Source organism: Sciurus carolinensis, chromosome 7 (assembly GCF_902686445.1).
Source record: "Sciurus carolinensis chromosome 7, mSciCar1.2, whole genome shotgun sequence".
NCBI classification, from domain to species: Eukaryota; Metazoa; Chordata; class Mammalia; order Rodentia; family Sciuridae; genus Sciurus; species Sciurus carolinensis.
Genome location: NC_062219.1, coordinates 65,849,295 through 65,868,995, shown reverse-complemented (window position 1 = coordinate 65,868,995; position 19,701 = coordinate 65,849,295). Strand labels below are relative to the sequence as shown.

Genomic DNA, 19,701 nt, shown 5'->3' with positions numbered 1-19,701 from the left:
AAATATGTTCAACATCATCATCATCACGTTAGGGAAATGCATATTAAAATCACAAAGACATACTATTCCCACTAGAGTGGCTATAATAAATAAATAACAACAAATGTTGGAAAGTGTATGGAGAAACAGGAACCTTCAAACACTGCCAACAGGAATATAAGATGGTAGAACTACTTTGGAGAAGTTTGGCAGTTTCTCCAAAAAGTTAAAATGTTAACTTCCAAAACAAACCAGAAATTCCACTCCTGGGTATTTGCCCGAAAGAAATAAATATGTATGTCCACATCAAGACTTGCACATAAATGGCCATAGCAGCATTATTCATAATAAGCCCCAAATTAGAAACAAACTAAGTGTTCATTAATCAATGAATGGATAGACAAAAAGTAGTGTAACAATATGATGGAATACTGTTCAACAATAAAAAGGAATAAAGGGCTAACACATGCTATGTTATAGATGAACATCAAAAATATTATGCTAATATGGGGGGGGGGGCACTACCAGGGATTGAACCCAGGGATGCTTAACCATTGAGCCACATCCTCAACCCTTTTTATTTTTTATTTTGAGACAGGGTCTTACTAAGTGCTTAGGGCCTCACTAGTTTGCTGAGGCTGGTTTCAAACTTGGAATCCTCCTGCCTCAGCCTGCTGAGTTGCTGGGATCACAGGCTTGCGTCACCACACCTGGCTAATGAGTAGTATTTCTAAAGTACAAGTAAACAGGAATAAACTCATATCAGTTTTCTTCTTTCTCGAAACTGCAAGCAGCTGGGCTGAAATGTAGCTCAGCAGTAGAATACTTACCTAGCATGCATGAGGCCCTGGGTTTGATTCCCAAACCCGCAAAGAAAGAGAAAGAATGAATGAATGAACGAGCAGGCAGCTCTGAGCTAATTTGAAATACACCGGTGCTTTTGGATTTTTGTTTTTAGGGGATCGCTTTTGAAGCATTCATTGATCTAAGATCATTCATTGCTCAACTTTCGATGCCATGGTAAAGCTGTAGAGAACTCTGGACAAGGAGTTGGGGGATATAAAGAAAAGGTCCTTGCCCTCAGGAGACTTGTCATTGAGTTGATAAATTACACACACACAGAGATAAATAGTAGTTGCCTCTGTGTGTCAATCTGAGTGAGGAAATGTGGAGGAAAAATGTTCTGACTTTTTAGGGATGTCTTACCATGAGGTACTGTGTTCAGAAAACTCCTAACTGAGCAGGTGCAGATCTCAAGCCTGGTTAAGATACAGGTGTCCTGTATAGGAAAGGGACTTGGGATTGGAACAGCAGGTAGTGGAGTAGCCTTGAGCGTAGAGTTCAGTTCAGGGCTTTGTATTTTCACCCTATGGGTAGTAGAGATCTTGAGAGGTTTTTGAGTAGGTTTGGGGACAGAAGCTTTGGTTGACACTGTGCAGGTTCTTTATTGGAAAGAAATGGTGGACAGTCTGCTGGGAGCCTTTGTAACAATGATCAAAGAAGTAGATAACTAGCATTCAAGTTGTTTTTGAGAAGTGATTAACTCAATAATCTAAAAGGGTAGTAGCCTTCAGAGTGTGAATGGATAACAGGAGGAAGGGGATAGCACTGAACCTTTTTCTAAAAAAAAAATCTGTCACTGTCAATCTGATAAACCTTTGGCCTAGGAACAGAAATGGCAACTTCTGCTAATAAAAAGCTTTCTCGAGGAAAAAAAAAAATTTATGCTAAGAAAAGAAAATAAGTCACAAGAAATCACATATAATATTCCATTTATATGAAGTGTTCAGAAAAAGTGTTCAGAAAAATTGTATAGAGATAGTAGGCTAATGGTTACCTGGGACCATGAATGGGATTGAGTATTAACTTAAATGGGAATGAATGACCTTATGGGGGTTGGGTGAGAAAATGTTCTAAATCAATTATGGGGTGGTTACACCACTCAGTAAAATTACTAAACACTAATAAAATGACTAAAATTTTTGGAATGTAAAATATATTTTCATAAAGCCATTAAATTTTTCATGTACATGATGGCAAGAAATCAGAACCAATATAAAAGTTCATATTTAAGGAAACTGAAAAGACTATAAAACTGTATATACAGAGTATATTCTTGCTGTGTTTTAAATTTTAAAAGGTATTGGAAGGAAACATACCAAATTAACAAATATTTGGTCAGGAGGATTATTGGTGATACATTTTTTTCTCACTTTCCTATATTTTCCAAATATCATAAAATGAATATTTAAATTTTCTTATATTCAGAGAAAAAGTCTTCAATATTTTCATAAACTATTAAAATAAAAGTTAACATTACTTTTCAATGAATATAAAATATTTCTTAATGAGTAAAAATTTCTATTCCTTAGAAGAAACATTAAAGAAGAAAAATAAAGCATTCTCCTGTTTATTTCATCATGTCCATTATGCATGGGTAGAACAAAATACAATATTTAAACACTTAGAAGCTGATGGCAAGGAGGGACTACTCAAACATACCTCATCAGTTAGACAACTTTTACATAAGAAATGTACTTTCAACAGTCTGTTACAGACAGAGGAGAAGAACAGAATTTTGTTTTCCCCAAAAACACAAAATTTAAATGTGATTTCTCTTGTCACTACTTTTAAAAGTACCCCGTATTTCCTGCAACTATTTATCTAGTAATCTAAAAATCTGTGCCTAGCTTCATGTTAATCTCTAGATCACCTCTTCAGTTCCCACAAATACACGGTCAGAATGCAATTTTATAGAAAAGAGAAAAAAAAAAAAAAAACCTACTTATTTTTATCATTTTCATGCTCTTCTACAACGTCTTTGTTTTCCTTTGTTTAAACTCAGCTTTAGGGTCAATCTGAATTTCTGGGTACACCTCAGCTTGCCTCTCCACTTTCTTAATTTGTCCCTTAGCAAATCTCTAACCAATCTAATCCTGTATGCCTATCTACATGACGGTTAGACATTTAACTTCTCTTTAATACTAACAAAGTTGGCACAAGTTTCCAAGGTTTCTAATTTAGCTATCTAATCAGAACTAAATGCTTCTACCATCATACTGATGTTTCTTTTAAGATACTACCACTGTCTTCTCCGTTGCATCTCATTACAAATGATTTTTGGCAGGAATAAAAAGTTAGGGCCACAATAATCTATCATTAAGCATGTCCATGAACTTCCTCCAGGTGCCCATCTTGGCAGTGGTCACAGTGCCTGAGCAGGTGACTTAGTGCTTCAGGTTCCTCACCAGAAAAAATGGAGGTTATCATAGTGTGCCTGAGATCTTGAAACTATTATAAGGATTAACATTTAGTGCTCAAGGAGTATGATCTAGCACTTTTACTTAGGCCAGAGAAGAAAACCACGCCCTCCAGAAGACCAACGCTGAATGACATTTAGGATTCTACTCCTTCCTCCTTGAACATGACTGTTTTTCCATGCCTCAACACAAACCAAGTTGAAATTTGTACCTCACTTCAAGATTCTGCACTGTGAATTTGATACCTATGCTTCTCTTCCTCTAACCTCCTTTATTTCAGAAAAAGTGACTTTCAACAATCTTTCCAAATTAAAGCAATGCAGCTTCTCTGGTCCCTTCATTGCTTTCAGCATAATGAAAGTCCTTACATTCCTTACTAGACTTTCTAGAAATGTTCTACAACTGTGCCTCACGTATTCCTATGTCTCCAGATGGAATTGTAGTGTGACTTACTTGTTTTTCACAGCAACACTTTCTGTTGCTGATTGTGATTATCCCTGAAAGTGCCAGACAAGTCAATTCAACAAATACACCTCAGGCACCAACCTCCTACCAGACACGTGCTAGTTGTTTGACATTCTTATGCGACATGCTGTCTACTAAAAACGTGTGGGATGCATATGTATACCTCTTTCCTTCCACACAAGCTGACAATGTCTCTACCTGAAATCGGTCAAGCATAATCTCTTGGCCTAAGAGACATATCTGGTACACTCCATACCTCACTACCACACTTCACTCCCATCAACTGGGCACATTTTCTGGTATAAAAGAAATTTCACAGAATGTAGAATCAAAAGACCTTCACAGCTGGGTATGGTGGTGCGCTCCTGTAATCCCAGCAGCTCAGGAGGCTGAGGCAGGAGATTCGGAAGTTCAAAGCAAGTCTCAGCAAATTTTTGAGGCCCTAAGCAACTTAGTGAGAACTTGTCTCAAAATAAAAAATAAAAAGGGTCAGGAAGGGGATGTGACTTAATGTTTAAGCACCTCTGAATTCAAACCCTGGTTAAAAAAAATTAAGGACCTTCAACATCATCAAAGACCCTCAAATAATCTCATAATTGTATATATAACAGTTGGTCATATATATGTGAGATTTATATATATATATATATATATATAAAACAGGTCTCATATATTATCCACACAATTGGCCATATATACATGAAATATATGTATATATGGTCGACTGTTGTATATACAATATATAAAAGATACATATATATGTATCTTCTATTAAAAAAATCAAAGGATGGATCCTTGGCCCATTGGTCCTGTAGTATGTAAATGGAATTCAATACCATAGCAAATTCCATTAACAAACACAAGGGGAACTATACAATTACTAAATTTTTATCATAAGTTGGAAGTTCAAAAATAATGCAAGGGAGAACAAAACTAAAGATCAGTCTGCTCTTCATACACTTCAAAATGGATTACTGAACAATAGTGCTGACTCATCCTCAGAAGTAAAGGCAAATCTGTTGATCCTGACTTACTGCATTCTGGTTAACTGGGAGGGTTCTGAAAATCTAAAGATCATACTTAAAACAGTTCAAGTTCAAAAAGCTATGCAATAAGACTTTGGTTTTAGAATTCTAAGTAGCTGGTAGATAAAATCAAGGAAACATCAACAGAGTTCATGTACCAACTCCTAACTACCTTGCCCTCAATCTCAGATCATGCTGTCTACATATATGATACAAATCTTTGACACATACTTTTCCACTTGACTTCTATATTTCTTTAAAGTTACTTCCTCCCTTCAACATCAACAACAACAAAAAAAAATTGTAGGCTATCGTTATGAGAAATGCTTGGGACAAGAAGGGTTTCAGATTTTGGAATTTTTCAGATTTTGGAATATTCTGAAATCTGAAATCACACATATATTGAAATCTGAAACTTTTTAAGCTCAGTGATGCTCAAAATGTTTTGGATTTCTGAGCATTTTGGATTCAAAATTTTCAGATAGGATGTTCATTTTGTGTTAGGCACCACTCTAAGCCAGCTCTGACTAAGTGCAGCTCTGACTAAGTAATGCACTCAATGAGGAACAAAAGAGATGTGTGTCCTGATTTTAGGTAACTTACAAGCCAAGTGAGGAGACTCACACCAAACACAAAATAATCACTGTGTTACACCATACGTATATGCTGTGAAGAAAACCTAGGATGCTCTGAGGACAAAACATATTAATCATTTATATGTGTCTGTATTTTTTGTTACATTCTCTAAATTTCATGCTCTAAGATAGTATGATATCCACCAAGATGAATTTGAAGATTAATGTGTTTTGGTTTCCAAGTTACAGTTTTTGTTTTGTTCTGGTTTATATTTTGGTGGAATGGGTGGAAAAGAGTAATTCATGGGAAGTAAGAAGAGAAAGAAATAAGGATGAAAAGCAGGAGTCTTGCGTTGTACTAGATAAAATTTTACAAAATGCATGTGGTCCTGAAACAAATGTCTCCTAAAACTGAATTGGTGATGAATAATTTTATTTCAAGAATATTTAATGTTTCTTGGAATCTCACTACCTGAAGGACTCTCTCTACTTAATCCTGTCATAAAGCAAAGTTCAACTCTAAAACTGACTTTGTTTTCAAAATAATCCCATTTCTATTATTTCTAAATTTTAATATTCAAATTTACTATGCATCAAATAATTGGGAAGGATCGCTCCAAGTAAAAAGGGCTACATAACTGTCATTATAAATGCAAAGTACTTTATATAACCTCCCAAATTATAAACCCTGCTCACCTCCCTCCCAAAACACCTTGGCAAAGAATTTTTTGTTTAAGAAAATCTGCAATACTCATATTTAACCTTTAAAAAAATCAAAGTGATAAAAATAAGTGTATTTTAAACACCAAAGAACAATTTCTCAAAAAGCTTCATAATATCGCAAGGGAGAAAGGATCCAGGGGACCCTGTTGCATGTTACTGGGTTTCCCACTGATAGTGTGGTAAGTGACATTGCCTTTCAGTGAGATACCTGCCACTAGTCCTCTGTCCTCTGTCCTCTGCTCAGAGATGAAACCATCAGGGAAGCTCTGCCAGTTTAAAAAGTGCTGATGCAACTGCCATGCGACTGGTAAGACCAAAAACCCACAGGGAATTCAGGGGCCAACACACAAAAGAACTGCAATTCCTAGATTTTCTATTAAACAAAAGAAGCAGGTGAGACTAATTTGCTCTATAATATTGCTCTATAAACACACAGCTTATACTGCTGTGAAGTTTTTTCAGTTTCATTAAACCTTACTTGTGCCCCTTCTCGTTTGATTTCTTTTGGCAGAAATGGCCTAATCAGACAGTCACTGTGTGTGTGTGTCTGTGTGTGTGTGTGTGCGCTCAACATACATGTGGGTGTGTGTGTGTGTCTGCACTCAGTGCACATCCAACAATAGCAGGAATCACTGCAAGAACATGGCCCAGATGTAGAGTTCACCTAATGGCTAATAAATGTGAAAATTCTCCTCATGTACAGAATTTATTATGCTCAAATTGAGTAGGAAAAAAAAAATTTAACATAGGTTCTAGGAGACATCGGTGAAAGAATCAAGTCTCAAGTTTATACTAGATAAAAACAAAAATTCCCCTTCCTGCAAGGGCCAGAACCTAAATGGATGCTGTATATGAAATGGTTTTTGAAACTAGTATTCCCTGTCTATCCACTAAACATGTAATCACTACTAGGACCTTTTTCTAGATATGAGTAAAGACCTTACCACATTGAAGTTTGAGTTTGTGAGTTCCAGAGATCATTTCTATTCTGGTGTTTCTTTATGTGAGAACAGAAAAATTCAAAGAAGATTTTAGAACTTAGAATGCTAAAGAAAAATTATTTCTTAAAAAAGAGCATAGAAAATACTAAAAGCTTAATTTTCTCATTATCCAGTGATGGATAATCATCACTGATTAGTGGAATAACTATCTAAAAGTAATCAAGCTGATTACTTCAGCCTTTTTTATTATTACTACTGAGATTCATTTTACCACTGTTCCTGTTTTCATTGCTAATTTATAGTAACTGAGTACTGAAAGGTATAAATGCTGAGGTTCCTATTTAACTGCTCATCACACCAAGGCTGCACCCATTCCACGCTATATTACATTGGATTAAAAGGAAAAAAACTGAATAAGTTTGTGTTAATCCACTTGGGGCTACTATAATAGAATTCCGAAGACTGGATAATTTATGAACAGAAATTTACGTGGCTTGTGGTTCTGGAGTGTGGGAAGTCCAAAACTGAAGGCTGCATCTGGTCAGAGCCATGCTATGTTATCCCTCAGTGCAAGACCAAAAGGCAAGAGAACACATGCAGGAGAGACAGGAAGGGAGACAGAAAGTGCAAGAGCCAGCAAGAGAGGATGAAACTTGCTTCCACAACAAACACTGTCAAAAATAATATCAATTTCCATTATTAATCCATTCATGAAATTAATCCATTCATGAAAGCAGAGCTCTCAAGACCTAATCACCTTTCAAAGACTCTACCTCTGAACAACCCTGCACTAGAGCTTAAGTTTCCAACACATGAACTTTAGGGGACACATTAAACCACAGCAATGCTATGAGAAAAATAAAAGGAAAAAACTGAGTGTTTTTTAAAATGTCTACCAAAATGTAGCCATTTGAAATAAGCACAGAATTACTCTTTTTCAAAAATTAACTACTCAGAATAGCCCTCCAATTGCCATCTTTAACTTTTGAGAATATAAACAAGGGCAATGCAGACCATGGGTAGCTTTTTAACATTTCCTTCCAGAAGTTTAAAGGCAAAGCTCAGAAGCCTGAAGCAATGTAAAGCTACATGGGACTGGCTGTGCCTTTCAAGTTGGAAAATGAAACCAAATAGTTTAAAAGAAGGTGTTATTTAGAAACACAAATTTTCTAAAAAATGAAATATAAATATTAAATAGCTATAGACAAAAGGATGTTTGGGTCTTAGTAAGAGGCAGTGCTGGTATCAATATATTACCTTTATAGAAATTTCAGATTTCTCAACAGAGGAAAATGAAAAATTATAAAACTAGAATTTTTAAAAAAGTAAGCTTTTTGCTATCCTATCTTACTACATTAATGTATGCTTTTTCTTTCCAAAACCAAACACTCTACAGTAGTTAGATAAGGTTTGCTTATTAACCTGAGTAACAAAGATAACCAATTTTATACATGTTTATTATCTCAGAAATCAAACAGTTTCTTTAGCATAGTCACACGTTAATCATTTGAGTTGGGATTATAAGGCTATTTTAGAAACTGTGGTGTATATACACAATGGAATATTACTCAGTCATAAAGAATAAAATTATGGCATTTGCAGGAAAAAGGATGAAATTGGAGAATATCATGCTAAGTGAGATAAGCTGATCTCAAAAGCCAAAGGACGAATGATCTCACTGATAAGCGGATGATGACACATAATGGGGGGTGGGAGGGAGGCAAGAATGGAGGAAGGAGGGACTATATAGAGGGAAAAGAGGGGTGGGAGGGGTGGAGGGAAGGAAAAAATAACAGAACAAATCAAACACCATTACCCTATGTAAATGTATGATTACACAAATGGTATGCCTCTACTTCATGTACAAACAGAGAAACAAGATGTAACCCATTTGTTTACAATAAAAATTTTTTAAAAAATAAAATAAAGGATATTTCAGAAGACTTCAACAACCAGGGGCATCAAAGAACCAACTGTATGTCCTGTGTTAAATCTGAACAAGAAATGAACTTCCTTCCCTATCCTGACAGCGACAGAAATGAAAATTGCAGTCTAGATCCTGGTGCAAGCAAGATGAGGAAAAATAAGAATTCCATAAGCTAACCCTGAAACCTAAAAAAAGGGGAAAAAAAAATCTCAAAAGAACCCATGCAAATGCAGCACAAAAACTAATAGCAGAAATAAATATATCACCCTCAACCCAGACTTTAAAAATGACAAGTTCAAAAGAAAGCAAGCAATTTACAGTTAAAAAAAAAATCACAGGACATCAAAATAACCAAAGCAATACGAGTGACTAAGAGCAAGGGAAAAATAAATAAACCCACAAAATGATTTCAATTACAGAAATTATTAGACAAAGAATATAAAATGAAATAATAAATGGTTAAAATTATGAACAGGAAACAAGCAAATCTGAAAAATTACCAAATAATGTGCTAGAAATGAAAGACGTAATAACTGATATTCAAAACCAAATCAACAAAGTGGCATATGACACATAGCTTTAAATGAATTGATCACTTTAAGTGAATTAATAAACTGCAACTTAGAACAAAAGAAATTTTCCTGATTGCAATCAAGAGAAAGCAATGAAAGATAAGAGATAATAGAGATGAGACAAAGATGATAAAAACAGATGATCTTACAAACATGCAGTTGGAGTTCCAGAGGATCATAAAATAAGAAGTATTCAAAAGGATGGTACATAGAAGTTTCCAGAATTCCTGAAAAATTCTAATCCTCAAATGCAGCCTATGGAAAATCCAATAGGAGTACTTTTTAAATTCATACCCAGAAAAATTCAATAGAAAATTCAGAACAGAAAGAGAAAGAGAGAATCCTTAAGGAGAGAGAGAGACAGAATATCTTTAAAAGGTCTTAGAAGCAATCAGAGTTTGGAAAAGATGTAGATTCCCTGACAAAGGAAACAAAATGACCACATGATTCTCAATAGCAATAATATTATTCAGAAGACAATGGAATAATACTTTTATGTGCTCTGAGTTATTAGTTGTCAAATAGAATTTAAGGGTATCTTTCTTCAAGAAAGCAGGTAAATTAACAGTATTTTCATAAACAAAAGTCTCTCCTTCTGTCTGCAAAATCCCTCTCCTTCTTCTTCTCTTTCCAAAGGAAAAGCAAAGGATACATGTCAGGCAGAAGACCAATATCCCAGATAGAAGGCCTCATATACAGGAAGGAATGGTAAGAAGAGGTATCGATAGATAAAAGCTTAAATATAATAGGCACTGTATAAGATAATAAAAAGCTATGTCTAACTTATGAGGGAAGAAAGAAACTAGCTCTAAAATGTTTAACAGTAATAACATGAACAAGTTGGAAGTGGGTTTCTAAGAGTTAACTAATTCTTAGGAATGAGTATTTTTAAGTGGGGGAGGGGCTGTCAATGTTTTAAACAACATGAATTTATTTTCTCACAGTTCTGGAGACTGAACATCCAAGATACCAAAGAAGCATCAGGATTAGTTTCTGGCGAGGCCTCTCTTTATGGTTTGTAGACATATCCTCTGACATGCCTATCATATGGCCTTTCCTCTATACGGGCAGAAAGGGACAGAGAGATCTCTGTGTTTCAACAGAGATGTTATCAGATCAGGCCTCTACCCTTATAATCTTGTTTAACCCTTAACTACATCCTTAAAGGCCCCACCTCCAAATACAAAAATTAGGGTTTCACCATACACTTTTGGAGAACATATTTCAATCCCATAAGTTAAGATTAACTATAGATAAAGATTAGTATTCATATTACAACTGCCGGAGCAACCACAAACAGAAGAGATATAGAGCTTCCAGCCAGTCCTTTAAACTCTCAAGTACATAAAACTAACAGTAAAAAGGGGAAGGTCAATCTAGTTCAAAGAAGATAAGAAAAGAGAGAAGAAAAGATGCAGAATAAGCACAATAGAAAATGCATATAATATGATAATAAATAAACCCAAATATATCAGTCTTCATTCTAAATATACATTTATATATAAGAGTGTGTGTGTGTGTGTATATGTGGAGAAAGAAGATAACTCCATTTATGTAAAGTCCCAAAATAATCAAAACTAAAGAATACATAGCTTTCAGGATAAGCAAGAGTTGCCTCTAGGTGAAGAATGAATAGAGGGATTCTAGGCATGTTACATTATTAACTTTAGTATAGGTTCATGGATATTCAATTTTTTTACTTACAAAAATGTTTTACATACTTTTATATGTACAACATACTTCACAATAAATATTATTAAAAGAAAACTATTTTATGCAGTGAAATCTGTTTTTATTTTTTATTTTTTTTTTGCTTTTTAGTGTGAAATTCGTTTTTAAAAGGATATCCTGAAGTTCCCTGTTAACAGTGAACTTCCACAAGACCTCATGAAAAAAAAAAAAAAAAAAAAAAATTTTTACCCATTCAATCTATCCATGCCTTTTGGTAGGTTCCACGCCAAAATATAAAGATACAGTTCTTTAAGATATTGAAGAAGGAAGGAAATGACACTCAACTAAACAAAAAACTCATATTGAAGGATTAAAACAAAAGAAAGCAACAGGAAGTAAGAAAGCAGAGAACCTAAGTTTGCTTGGAGAAAGGAGGAAAACTGACTGTTCCAGAGTGGAGAACACAATGTCTGAGAAAAGAATAAATGGACCAGAAAATAAGTTTGGAGATGGATTGTGTTTATTTTCTCTTAACTTCCACAGTCAGCACCAAATGTTAAAAATGAAAAATGCACATGGAAAATACAAACATGACTGCATTCCTTCAGGTCATGTCTGGTGGCTAAAGATAACTTCAGTTCTAAAAGTGAAGAAAAAAATTTCCCTCTGCATTTCACCATCAGTCCTTATGTTTTCACATATGTCCTCTTGCTAATTTCTGTCCATTTTAGATCTCTAATTCTGTTCCTGGAAGTACCACATGTTTCCGTGATAGACAGAATAGAATAGATAACTATGTAGTTTCAAAAGGTAACTTATGGCTAAGATGAAGTTTTGTATTTTTAACAGAAATGAAGAAAGATACAAATGTAAGGCTAAATAAAAATATAGACATACACATGCAGCACATCTGTGTGCATTTGTATACACACACACACACACACACACAGTTCAAAGCTAATAATGTGTTTAAATCTTCCAAATTTTTCTAAATGCTGAGTCCAGGAGTTGGCAGCACAGGGAAGAAAAAAAAATATTTTTAAATTTTAGGGACAACTCCACAGGTAAAATTCATCTATTTTACTACAGCAATTAGGTGTGCACCAATAAATGTGGCGAGGAGATCAGATAGGAATACAGTAAAGGAGACTGAAATTGAAAAAAGGAAAACATTCTCAGGGCATACTATCAACTGCTGTATCTTTTTGTTGGAAATAGCATTAATAGAGATAACTGAGTACAAATGAATGATTTGGGGTTGAGGCTAAATCTTCATAAACACTTAGGGTTTTTTCATTTGGATAATCCACTGATCAGTAAGGTCTGGTTTCAAATCCTATCTGACTTGAGCCCTTCATATTACACTAACCAAATAATAATAATAACAATAAGAAGAAGGAAGAAGGAGAAGGAGAAGAAGGAGGAGGAGAAACTGCAAAAGATTATCAAGGAAGACCATAAGTAGGCCTATAGATTTTATATCAGGAATAAGGTCAATGTAAAACTTCAATACCCTTTTATCTCTTCCCAAAAATTCAACCTCTAGGACTTTACTCAAAGGGAATAGCAATAGACAGGTATAAAAAAAATGAGCTATAAGATAAGCACTGTTGTATACCCAGCAAAAATATCCTATGATATTATGGCATATCCCCCCAAAATTATGATATAGCCATAGAACAATATTATTCATTACTCAAAATATTATACATCAATCCATGACATGAAAAGTGGTTCACCTTTATGTGAAAATTACAAAGCAATGTAATGCCATTTTTAGAATTTAAAATATTATTTTATGTATACAAATATATAAATGTAAAGACACAAACACTAACAATAGTTATCTGTAGGCATAATTCTTTTTCTTTTCTTTTTGCTTGTCTGGATTTTTAAAGTTTTCTATAATGAACATGTGTCTTTTTCATGAACAGAAAAAAGAGAGTGTGAGAGAACAAAGATTTGAAATCTTACAATGGCAACTATATGTGAAATACAGAAATCAAAATGAGAAGTTACCATCATCATTACTATGCCTTTAAGTAGGAGCAAATTTACCCAATTTTATAAAAAAAAAAAAAAAAACCACACGTACATTATTAAACAGCTGGATAATGCAAAAGAAGGCAGAGCATTTGAATTAATACTGAGTGGGAATGAACTGAGAGAACTGAAAAACAGACCCCTTGCTAGTGCAGGATAGTGTGAAATTTTAGATAGCATTATGGTTTATGTAGGTTTAATCAAAATGAAGCAGGTAGGACTGCTTTATACACAACCTGGAGGAAATGGGAAAAAAAAATAAGCTAAAATGATGAAAGACTGAATTTTTTACAAATACATACTTAGGCAAACATTTTTCCCTCTGTAAGGCAATGAATACTAGGACTAGAATAGGCCCTTCAGCCCCAACTCTCTTTTGTCTACATCCTCCCAGGACCAAGTAAAGCAAAACTCTTGCAGCAGACGCCCTCAGTCAGAGATGCAGAACCAAATACCTGGCACAGAAGTTAACTGGTTCTAAGGTAACTTTCAGTTGAAAACCCATCATCCACCTTTAAATATCTATGAATGATCTTTCTCTAAAATTACCTATACATTTGTTCTTGTTTCTTAAAAAGTAGGAAGAGCTGTTTCTTTTGGGAAAGAAACAGTTACAATATGGAATCATGTCCCTTCTGCACCATCCTTCCCAAGGTTGATTCTTGGAAGTTTCCACATAAAAGAATTTGCCCAAAAAAGTTTTCAAAAATTTTTTTGGGGGGGGAGGGTGCTGGGGATCGAACCCAGGGCCTTGTGCTTACAAGGCAAGCACTATACCGACTGAGCTATCTCCCCAGCCCCTTCAAATGTTTTAATTGTACAGACTGAGTTAAGTCAAATGAGACAAAGACATTAACCAAGAACCTTTGGTCAAAAACCTTAAAAATGTATGTAAAAGAAATAACTACAATGACAAGGGTTTCAACTGAAAATTATCTAAGAATCAATCAATATATATGCCAAGTGACTGAAATAGTATCTGGCTGGGGATGTTGTTAATCTAAATTGGGCCTGAGAGGATGTAATTTCTTTAGCATTATCACTCAAAGGAAATATTAATTCCAATAATGTTACTGTTAATTTCAATAGGTGACCACTAGCTTACCCTCCTAATTGCAATATATGCTCATTTGCCCAAGACCCCAAAGCCATGTTAAAATACAAACTAATTCTTCATTATGTTTATAATAAAAATGAATATTTCAGTATATTAATCTAGTTTCTTTCCTGAGTTTTCTAAACTGTCATACAAACAAAAATGAGCACAAATTATTTTGACCAATCCTGCCCATATATTTACTGGCATAGAGGTAAAAAGCCATTTTGTCCTATGTGTCAAACTCAAAGACTGAAACAGCTTGCTGTCAGCCTCAGAAACCATTTTTTACAAGCATGGCACACTGCCTTTAGCCAACTAAACACTAAAGCATGTTGGGCTTCCCACACTGCAAATTATGTGGAATTCTCTCCACATTTTGTGGTTGCAAAAGTACTGTTTTGTGGAGCATCCAGTTCAAATTAAGGGCACATCTGACCTTAAAAAGAAAATTCCCATGAAACAAACTATAATTGACCAAGATCCCATCAGCCTTGAAAGTTCATGATCTCAGGCCCATAGTCAAACATCTCAAATGTTATTTTTTGAAAGCTGAAGAGATAGTAATGTCAACTCTGTTAAACTTCCTAATGTGTTTCGTGTGAACTCTAAAAACTCATCATAAATATGCACATCATAATTGCAAAGAAAAAGGGGGGGCTGTGGGGAATGCCACCTGTAACAGTGGACATTTGTAGCAAATATAAACACAATTTAGGCAAATACCTAACAAATTAAGACAAAAACCAAAGTCAGATGGATTATTCATCTAATTTCTAATTTTCATTCATATGTGAAAATGTAGTAGCTTCAACTAGGAAATGAGATTAAGAAACATTCCAAAGATGAGACAGTTTTCTTTACAGTGACTGCAGCATCGAATTGTAGCATTAATTACAAGCTTAATGTAATGCATTAATGGGTCAAATCAAATGCTACTTAAGGCATGTTTAACAAATAAAGTATCAAAACTTCCCCACGGTTTTCTTATATTTTGAGGTCTACTCTCTAAGTTCCAGACTTAAAGAATGAGTGCAAGGTCATTTTTTAAGTGCTAAAAGAATAAAACACTACTCTGAGAAGCTAAATTTTTTCTAGAGATTGCTCTACTACAGATAAATTATTGAAGCTAAGAAATGCCTGCTTCAGTCATCCACTGGTGGAATAATTCAGTCCTTTTTTTTTTTTTTTTTTTGAGGTGTACGTGTCTTTATGTCCTGCTGGACGGCGACAGGATACATGTTGTTTCTCTGTTTGTACATGGAGTCAAGGCATACCATTTGTGTAATCATAAATTTACATAGGGTAATGTTGTTTGATTCATTCTGTTATTTTTTCCCCTTCCCTCCCACCCCTCCCACCCCTCTTTTCCCTCTATACAGTTCGTCCTTCCTCCATTCTTGCCTCCCTCCTTAACCCTAACCCTAAACCTAACCCTAACCCTAACCCTAACCCACCCACCCCCCATTATATGTCCTCATCCGCTTATCAGCGCTTATCAGCGAGATCATTCTTCCTTTAGTTTTTTGAGATTGGCTTATCAATTCAGTCCATTTTGACAGATTAATATATGCTTAAGATCATTATTATATGGTTCCTGGTTCAAGCTTTGTAAGGGTTCAAGAAAAGTTAGAAAACAGTATTTTTTAACATATATTGAATAAAATGCTGAAAGATGACAAGCCTTAATAAGAAGTATTTCTAGCTTCTGATCTTTAGACCTGTTATTCTTAGTGCATATGTATCATTAAATCCCTGAATGATTTTCTCTGGGATAGAGAGACAAATATAGATGTATGTGTGGTATGGTTATCAGACGTATATCAATCCAAGTTTGTGTGTGTGTGTGTTTGTGTGTGTGTATCTGCATGTGTTTACACATATGTAGTTTCAAAAAGAACCATTCATGAAACAATCATCCCAAATAAAATAAACCTATATAAAATCTCAAGGTATTCACATTAATCAAGGAATTTTAGGAACTAAATCACATCCATCTTTGAACCCCAAATTCCTCACTTCTTGTCTGAAGTCCTGAAGGTACAACAGTAACTGAGTTAGGATTTTCAGTATGGGACTTTTCTAAGCAAGTTTTTCTACAAAAATACTTAGTTGGCTGCAAATTTTGGAAAATGCTTGAGAAGTTGAGGGGTTTCATTTGTTTTTAAGTTTCATTTCTGGTATATTTGACAGTAAAGTGACAAAATTATACTTAGAGACAAAAATCTATGTTCCAAAGTTTTACAATATTAACGGTTATTCTAAAATGTTTTCTTTCAAAATTTCTCCATCGTAAACAAGATATTTCCCTAAAATATCCCCTACTTTGGTGGTAGGTATCTTTCACAAACAAAATTACATGTAAAGCATATTACTGAAAATTTAAATACTTCATGGCATTCTTTTCTTCAAATAATTTCTCACATTTTATTTGTATTGTCCAAAGTAATCTGGATGATGTAATCAATATGCCACAAAATTTTGGCTATGTAGCACTTCACAAAATAAAGGTACTTTTCATCTGCACTTCTGATTTTAACTGACATCAGATGTACACAATGTTGAGTGGTAAAGACAAACAAGAATAGACAGAGGTGGCTAGAGACCTGGGATGTGAGTATATGGGGTTTTCTTCACCCATGAGACACATGGAAAAGCAAACTTACCCACATGGAAAAAAGAAAACTTACCCACTTGTAATAAATGTACCTATATACTAAGTGTCATATTACATACCTCATCCACAGATAAAACTGTCTAAAGCAAGGTCAAATTATGCAGGAAACATCAGGTTTTATTTACAGTTCTCAGAAATGTTATTCCTAAAATTAGTTGGAGCCTTCTTAATCTAAGAATGAAAAACAAATCCACCAATAAACAAAGAAAATCTTATTCTAAAAGATATAGTTAAACCTCATCTTCTCACTGAAAAAACTTCATCTTATTATAGGGATGCCTGTATTTCGTGTAAGTGTCGAGGCTGAATATAAATATTTCATCAAAGACGAAAGGATCACTTTGAAAATTTGGGCCAGCCCTGAGGGGAAATTCTTTACAGAGATATGTTTCTGAAGGCTTTTGTAAGCACTCTGAGCTTCCAAGATATTTTTTCTTCTAGGAAAAAAAAAAAAAAAGAATGTTTGTTAAGAGAGGAGACAGGAGTAAAATCAGGGCGAGGCTGAAAACCTACCAAAGCTAAAGACACACAGCTCCGCAAGCTTAACCACATGCTAAGAGGGAACCTCTCGGAACTGTTGGAGCTCCCAAGGAGCCTTCCACCTGGGCTAACGAGGTGAATTTTGGCCCAGAGCGGAGAGATCACAGTATAAAAAGTTCAAGAGGAGTCGATCCCCTTCCTCTCGCTCGCAGCACTTCGCTTCGGGAGCCGGCGGCCCGGCAGGGAGCAGCCGGCACCGGGTGCCCGTCTGCAGTCACCCGCTTCCTAGAAGGCCTAACTGCTCCAGCGGGCAGGGGACCCCGCGGGCGGCGTCTGGAGGCGAGCAGGCACCCGCAGGCACCCGCAGGAACCGAGTCCCCGCGGGCACCCTGTGTGTGTGTGGCGCTGGCTGCTGAAACGACTAGCCCAGCTGCAAAAATCTTACCGCAAACCCAAGCTGCTCTGGCACAACTTCAGTCTCAGCAGCCTCGTTTCCCCCGCGCACTTGGCGGCGCGGCACACCTTCCCCACCCGGAGGGTCAAGCACGCCCCGCCCCGGGCGGCTACCTGTCCCGGGCCGAGGACCCCAGTCTCACCGCATACAAAGGGCGGCGCGCGGGCGCCCTGGGAAGAGCCCCGTGAGCATGGCCTCATCCAGTTCCTCCTGGAACTTTCCTGACATAGCACTTCTCTCCTCCGCTGCTGAGAACCAGGCTTCCAGGCAGAGGAGGAGGAGAACGACGAGGAGGTGGAGGAGGCGGTAAAGGCTGCGGAGGCGGTGGCGGCGGCAGGAGCAGGAGCAGAAAGTGAGGAGCATCGCCGACTGGAGCCTCCGCCTCGCGATCTGCCGAGGGGTTCCCGCCCCCAGGGTAACCAAAGCTCCCTCTTAAAGGCGCCGGCCCCGTTTTAGGCCCGTAGGTGGTGGGGGTGGGCGGGAGAGAGGAGAGGAGAACTGAGGAGGAGGCAAGTAAAGAGGGAGGATGCTAGTAAAGACGGAGAGATTCCGGGAGGCCACCGCCCTGGCTGTGCCCGGGCTGATCGTTGGCCCTTTTCTGGCTCTTTCCCCCTCCAGCCCCACTGGTGTCCCACATCTGGTCGCAGCAAAAGGCACCAAGGGTATGGCAAGTGCTCGGACCCCGCACGGCGCCACCCCAGTGGTTGGCCTGCACTCCACTACAGTTCATGAAACCTCTCCTAGTTCCTAACTGCGCACACTCCTATTAGGGTTTTGGCTTCCCGCCCCCACCGCGGCACCACCCTTCCCCGGTGCCCCAAAAGTCGGCTCACACAGCCGGTGACTGCCCAGTGGGATTTTATTTGCCAAGTCTACTTTATTCTCCCTGGATATTCTTTCTTCTCGCCAAGAAGGAGCGCAGGAAAATGAAGACTAGCTGGGGCTCCTACCCAGATCTTTGAAAGTGTTGCTGATGTGTGCCAGGAGAGACTTGCCAAATACCCTGCTTTACCCTGTGCTGTGTTCTCTTTCAATGACCATTTCCTTGCGAACTCCAACTGGATTTCTAGAACCATTGACTTTCACGAACAAAGATTGGCTGTAAAGATTGTCTGATTGAACTCTAGGAGTCACCCCAGAAAGATCCTGCCTTAAGATCTAACCATCGCTGCATGTGAAATGCAGTTATTAAGTGACACATGATATTGTTTTTCCAGGTATCATCATTTGTGATAACTACTGATACCACAGCAAAGTAGGGATGCGCAGGGTGCTCACAGCATCAGCGCTATCATGACCCAAGGATAGCCCCAGTAACAGTGGTTGTGAGTAGCAGAGGGTCTGCCACTATCCACTGGCTTGCTTTGCTACCTCGTCGCTCACTGTTGCTTCTTAGTACTGTGAGCCCTCAGCATACCATTTGTATTCTGCACTGTGTATTCTGAGTAGTGGACAGGCTATTTGAAGTTAAGATACAGGCTGGACTCCAAAGCACTGCTCCTAGCACAGGACTAAGAGGAAATGGTATTTTCTAATTCACACAAAAACATTTACATGGGCCATCATAGACCTGAAACTAGACTCCAGCATCTTAGTTCTTCCCCTTCTGACCTGAAACTAGACTCCAACATCTTTGTTTTTCCCCTTCTGTCACCTACAGCTGTGAACAAGCGCTTGTGCTGAACTGATGGAAGGAAGAGGGCAGGGAGAAAATATGCAAAAGTGGAAGCAACTTCTATTACCAGATGGAGAAGAAATAAACTCTGGGATTTATAAAAGCAGAAGACTTTAAGACAGGAAAGGAGGTTGACCG

General features: G+C 37.0%; 1 protein-coding gene across 4 annotated transcripts in view; it reads right to left on the bottom strand.

The window, feature by feature from the left end:
- The window catches only part of Gpr63 (G protein-coupled receptor 63), a 38,158-nt gene extending 19,901 nt beyond the window's left edge, over positions 1 to 18,257 (bottom strand). For 3 of the 4 annotated variants that reach the window (XM_047558648.1, XM_047558647.1, XM_047558650.1), the window contains exon 1: positions 18,031 to 18,257. Coding sequence is in view for 1 of the 4 variants with exons in the window: in XM_047558650.1 (XP_047414606.1) it covers positions 18,031 to 18,251 (221 nt within the window). In the remaining 3 variants the exon portion in view is untranslated. Of the gene's footprint in view, positions 1 to 17,879; positions 17,991 to 18,030 lie in introns of those variants that run through there. The other variant, XM_047558649.1, reaches the window with a different exon arrangement.
- Positions 18,258 to 19,701: the final 1,444 nt, after the last annotated feature.